General features: G+C 37.2%; 2 protein-coding genes across 2 annotated transcripts; both read left to right on the top strand.

The window, feature by feature from the left end:
• The first annotated feature begins 768 nt into the window (after nt 1-768).
• Nucleotides 769-2,344, top strand: LOC144439051 (uncharacterized). Its single transcript, XM_078128300.1, has 3 exons — nt 769-891; nt 1,397-1,447; nt 1,658-2,344. The coding sequence occupies exons 1-3, from the start codon at nt 862-864 to the stop codon at nt 1,766-1,768; spliced, it is 192 nt and encodes a 63-aa protein (XP_077984426.1). The 5' UTR covers nt 769-861; the 3' UTR covers nt 1,769-2,344.
• Nucleotides 2,345-2,346: 2 nt separating this feature from the next.
• Nucleotides 2,347-4,882, top strand: LOC144439052 (uncharacterized). The gene is made up of 3 exons (XM_078128301.1): nt 2,347-2,625; nt 3,549-3,599; nt 4,107-4,882. Exons 1-3 carry the CDS (start codon nt 2,596-2,598, stop codon nt 4,215-4,217), a joined length of 192 nt encoding a protein of 63 aa, XP_077984427.1. The 5' UTR covers nt 2,347-2,595; the 3' UTR covers nt 4,218-4,882.
• Nucleotides 4,883-6,465: the final 1,583 nt, after the last annotated feature.

Below are 6,465 nucleotides of genomic sequence, written 5' to 3'. Positions count from 1 at the left end.
AGAGAGAGAGAGAGAGAGAGAGAGAGAGAGAGAGAGAGAGAGAGAGAGAGGAGAAGAGAGGAGAGAGAGAGAGAGAGAGAGAGAGAGAGAGAGAGAGAGAGAGAGAGAGAGAGAGAGAGAGAGAGAGAGAGAGAGAGAGAGAGAGAGAGAGAGAGGGAGGGAGGGAGGGAGGGAGGGAGGGAGGGAGGGAGGGAGGGAGAGAGAGAGAGAGAGTGAGAGTTATTCATCATTGCAGTAACTCTAGTGTTGACGATGTACAGACTACTTCATTAGTAAATTTTAACTGCTATGTGGTTGTTGTTGTTTACATTGTCATCGAGTAGTAGTTCGTAGAATCATGACATGACCGTCAATACAAACGAAGTAATATGTGTGTGCCTTGGTTTTTGTTGTGGGTGTAGTTGACCCTGATGTAAAATGACGTAATTGGTTGTTTTGGGTACAAGAAAGAATCAAGTCAACAACGAAATATCAACACTAATGGTAAGTTTTTGTTAGATGACCAACACAGAAAACAATGAATTCTTGGCCTCTTGTATATTTCAAAATGTACTTTGGACACCAGAACTTTAACTATTAATCAGTTGAAACGCCAATACTATGTATACCAGTACCTCTATTTACAGGCTAATTTGTAACTGGGAAGGTAAAAAACATGTACACCGACAGAGGGCGTGATTTACGACGTACATTGCATTTCGTATATCCATGACCTCCAAGTTCCCGTACAAAGTTCATAGTGTTTTAGGTTAATGCTGTAGTTATTCACCCCGACTTGCTTTCCAGATTGACGGTACAGAGACAGCATTGGTTCAGTGCTGTATTTGACTTAGGAATATTTAACATTTATTTTACAGGATCATGAAGAAGTGGCCAGAGTTAGTTGGAAAGGTTGGTAAATCAACATTTCATATGTCATCAACGACACTTATAAATAAGTAATGCTACACCGTGTACCGTGTACCGTGCCATGGCTGTATTCGTCGGCGCAGCGGTTCCATGCACATACGAGCACAGGTCAACACACACAACGTTTTTGAGTTTTAAGTCGATGCTATATATATGGGGACGCCATGTTGGGTGATCACATATATACTGTTATTTCCGATAACGAGATATTTGCAGTATACTGACCCCCTGTCTGTTTTGTAACCTCCTGCAATACTATGGCCAGTATCGCGCAATAATGAGTAACCATGGTAACCGGGGAAGTTTAAACTATAATGACATAGTTTGAAAAGAGGTATTTAGACGAGACTTGTCCGGATTATTGTACAGCTGTCATGTTGATTTCACTGAAAAATGATTACCACTAAAAACACATGCTCTTGACCGTGACCTTGACATACATACATGTAATGTAGCATTCTAACGGTTTCTTCAATCTTCCTGACAGACTGGAGAGGAAGCTAAAGAAGCCATCAAAAAGGAGCACCCTGATTTTGAGGTAAGTGAGTTAATGTTTTATTATTATTTTATCATTTTATGCGACCGAAAACAGGAAATAAAACGTGAGGAAGTAAGAATGACAAAATGTGTCAGGTTTCCTAAGACGACAAGGTTTGGCTGTTTAGGATTTGTGGATTTATTCATACATTATGTTCATTTTTTGCGTATATGGTTTAGTTGTTTATTGCATTTTTGTTCGTCCACTCAGATTCAAATAATTCCAGCAGACTATGGAGTAACGTCGGATTATGTGGAGACCAGAGTTCGAATATTCCTAGACGAAAATAGCAAAGTTGCAAGACCACCGATGATTGGCTGAGTCAACGTTTGTCATGGCAACACAATTATAACACAATACTGTAACAAGACTTTAATAACTATAGCAAGACATTATGTCAATCAATACACACGATTAAAAGAGAAATCGATTAAGCCATGCCTTTACTTAAAGCTACAAGCAAGGGTCGACGACAATTTTGGTCAGAGATAAAAATAATGATAATGAAATTGATGTACTTAAAAATTTAACGACGGAGATGATCACGGTGACGACAAAGTTGCTGTCCAATGGTGTTGATTTCGATAGTGACCCATGGCACTTTTAATAAGTTCATTGTAACCGTTTTCAATGCTTCAGTATTACGAAGCTTGGCGGTCGTCAATATTTGATTATCAATAACAGAAATATAGTTTGTCTCTCTCGAATCAAAACTGAAATTATAACATTGACATACTATATATTGATCAACAACACCGTGTATTATATAGAACTTTACTATTGGAATGGGTTCCATATGTAAACAACCAGACGGCTCAAAAGTAGGCCGTTGAATTTCAGAAGTGTAATACTTGCAGTGAATCTTTTGAGAGCTGAAATGAAAGTACCGAATATTATTCACCAAAAATAGTAAATGTAAATTGATTTTGTCGATGTTTTGATATCATGAAAGCAAAATTAAATTTGCTATGTTAATAAAGCATATTGCTATTTTTAATAATCCTATGTAAAATAACAATCGCAGACGTTATTAACTCTAGAGGGCGTGCTTACATTGAAAATCAAAGGATGTAGGTCATGACAGGAAATGACATGTGAAAGGCACACAACATATGTTAGTAAAATATTAGAAATCATATTGTTGGAATATGAAGCAGTGGCCGGAATTAGTTGGCAAGGTAGGTGCATCATTTGTTGTCGAAGGGGTTTGATATATCTGTATGTAAAGTGACGAAAATAGCTCCGTATTGCAATAACAACGATATGCTTCGTCGCGCGTCACACAATAAGTCGTACACGGTACAGAACGATTTCATGTCCTTGGGAATCACGAGTACGGACTAGCTTTGAGCAATCATATTATTACGGAAACCATAAATACGTTGTATCATCGATCATTAACATTTTAAAAAATAACATCAGAATTGATATGTGGTTTTGCAGGGTAGCATACTAATATGTACCTGGCATAGACTGTATATACCACAGGCATTTGTTTCCCGAGTTATGTCTCAGAATATTTCTATCAGAATACAATAAAATGACGATAATATCGTTAATATTGACGTATTTAGCCAATACTATATGAAAGGGGTAAAATTACACTTATTTCTGTGATCCCGCAGATTCATTCAATGAAAGGAAGATATTATCGTCATTTTATTGTATTTTGATAGAAATATTCTGAGACATAACTCGGGAAACAAATGCCTGTGGTATATACCCCACACACAGTGAACCTGTAAACATGACAACAATGGTTTCTGTTTTTACAAGTCAAACTAAGATGGCGCTGCTTCGCGATATATATATATATATATATATATATATATATATATATATATATATATATATATATATATATATATATATATATAACTCGGTGAGTATCAATCTGCTAAGACAGTGCTCTATACCGCAGTGGCAGAGCGTAATAGTTTTGGTTATAGTTATAGCAAAACTATATATATATATATATATATATATATATATATATATATATATATATCAATATGATTTATATATATATATATATATATATATATATATATATATATATATATATATATATATATAAATTATATTGATTGATTTTTTGTAGACAGGTGAAGAAGCTAAGGAAGTCGTTTTGAAGGAATGTCATGATTTTAAGGTGAGAGGTTCTATTGATTGATCATTAATAGAACTAGAATCATAAGTTTGTCTGAGACGTTTAGGATGAGGAGGAGATGGTTTCGTGAGATGTAAATGTATACTCTATCACTGTACTTCAGTTGTGTATTCATAAATGATCCCAATGTCACGTATTCATAACCATAATATGACTCAAACCAAACAACACATGAATCGGTATTCTCTACACAAAGGGCGCATTCCACCATATGTTTCACCCATAGTGCCACGCGCAAAGACCTATGGGAACTAAACTGGATCAGTTGTTGACACACTATAATTACGTGCATGTTGACAAGGAAGACCCAAGTTTAAGTTTTTGGAATGAACATAGTTATTTATAATTATTTGACATTATTCATATAATGTACCATACAGCTTTCCACGCGAACGAGTTGTACGTCTTTTCCATCACATTGATGAAAATCGTACAATTTGTACAGTAAATATTTTGTGTGTATTGTGGTTAATCATTTGTATCTCACAGATTCAAATCATCCCCACCGACTCTATGGTAACCTGTGACTTCGTGCCGACAAGAGTTCGAATATTTGTAAGTGATAATGGAAAAGTTGCACGACCACCTAAAGTTGGCTGACACATATCACGCAGGAACACACGGGGAAAACCAAACCAAACCAAACCAAACCAAACCAAACCAACTCCAAACACACATCGACAGACAGACAACGCTACAAAAATAGAAGAAAAAAAGTTAAATAATCATGTGAATTATGCAATAATGATTTCTGTTTAGCAGAGTAGTCAGTCACACCAGTAATCCTTGTTAGGCGTAAGATATCAATATTAGATTTAATATAACATTAATATCACTACCACATAACCAGAACTTGACAGCAACATGGACTTATACTAACACATTCAAGTAGTCTAAGATATCTGGTTTCAGTGTAGTGTTTGTCATTAACTGGTGGAAACATTGTTTGGCACAAATACATACAAATAGATAATGGACACGTTGCGTATAATTGTCTATGACTTAAGAATATTGTAGTCCCAGAATTGTGTGCTGTCAAGAAGATGGATGTGCACAAAATTATACAATTATAAAGTCGAAAATAAATGTGTTCATTCAGTGAAACGATAATGCATATACCGGGAATTCGAACACGGGTCTCCCGCGTGGAATTCAAACTTGGCGATCTGGCATAGAAATTTAGTTTTGAAAATTGACAATTTTAGCAAAAGACAAGAATTTGAAAGTTATTGTTATAGGGCTCCTTGGGAGAGCGGTTGAAAGGACTAAGGGTTAAATAAATAAATAAAAGAAATAGTTCACTGGTCTCGTATTCAACCCATTATTACTTACTTTTTTGAAAAAGACAAAATCTCGATAATATATAAAAGAGCGCCCGCAACGGGTAACAGGACAAACGCCCCCCCCCGGACAAATGCCCCCCCCCGGACAAATGCCCCCGAAGAAATGCCTAAGGTAGGACTATGGCTTACGACTCAACCTAGAAAAGTCGTTCCCGATTTGTTTTTTTCAACTTTACACTATACATTCTTTAAGTGCTGGTCGTGTTATACCATGCGTGTATGCCTTACTGCCTAACAAACAACGTGAAACTTATCGACATCTTCTACAACAGCTCAACAATATCCATTCGAACCTAAATCCACGTAGTGTGCTCATTGACTATGAACAGTCCGCTAGCCATCACGGATATCTTCCCAGAAACCACCGTCAAATGGTGTTTTTACCACCTCTCCCAGAACATATATCGGGAAGTTCAATCAGAAGGATTGCAACAATTATACCAGTCTGATGCCGACTTTGCATTGGTAATAATTTTGGTAATAATACAATAAAGGTGATACAACCAAATCATGCCTCAAATAAAACCAAATTCAACGTTTTTGAACATCCCCTGTCTATTCATCCGTTATACAATACAAAGTGTACTTCCCAAAATCTAAATGAATTGTGTTGTCCATTTTCTGAGTGTTTATCATGAGTCCATTGCAATTGACTGAGACTAGAGTTGATGAACATTACTACGTTTGTTTGGTGACTTGTCCTTTTCCAATGTCCTGTTTGTTGGTTTTACTGGTGAACCGAGTTCTGCTTGTGATATTTCTGATGTTGGGTGTTATGGTTAATCTTTTGTTACCTCTTCTTCTGGTTACAGTTTTAAATTCATCGTCGCTTGTTGGCAATGGTCTTTTCCCAGGTGTGAATTGTTCTGATTTTGGTTCTGATTCTTCTTTCTGCCCTGGCTCTTGATCTTGTTTCTGCTCCTGTTCAGTTGCTGGTTCTGGGTCCTGTTCATGTTCCGGTTCATCCATTACGGTGTCTTCATCCGATGCATTATTATTATCTGAGAAGCATTGATCCTGTTCTATGGACTGGTCATCATCTATTTCCTCTTCAACGCTGTCGTTGTATGTGTTGCGTGGGCAGTATTTTGCCTTGTGTCCGGGTAGTTTGCAGACGAAGCATGTGGTGTTTGGGCAGTATCTTTCAGTGTGTCCATGTTGGTTACATTTGTTGCACAGGTATTTCGGGCAGCTATTAATAGAGTGACCGTCATCCAGGCAGTGGTTGCACACCTTCATTTGGTTGGAGTGTATGATACGAATATATGGGCCACCCTTTTCAAGTTTTACTGCATATGGGAGGCTTTTGATCGTGGCAGGCATTTCGATGCGGATGAATCGTGTTCCGTTTTCCACTTCTGTGGCCTCTTGGTGGTATTTCCTGATCACTTTGCTTCTGCTTTTACATCCGTAGTGTGTTAGTTTCTCGACGATAATTTCATCCCCAGTGTAGGCCGGAACTCCAAACAGGGCGACGGTGGTAAAAGTTTTCGTGACCCCACTTA

The sequence above is a fragment of the Glandiceps talaboti genome, chromosome 8, assembly GCF_964340395.1.
Source record: "Glandiceps talaboti chromosome 8, keGlaTala1.1, whole genome shotgun sequence".
Classification (NCBI taxonomy): Eukaryota; Metazoa; Hemichordata; class Enteropneusta; family Spengelidae; genus Glandiceps; species Glandiceps talaboti.
The sequence above is the reverse complement of the archived record's forward strand: the minus strand, read 5'-3'. Positions and strand labels throughout refer to the sequence as shown.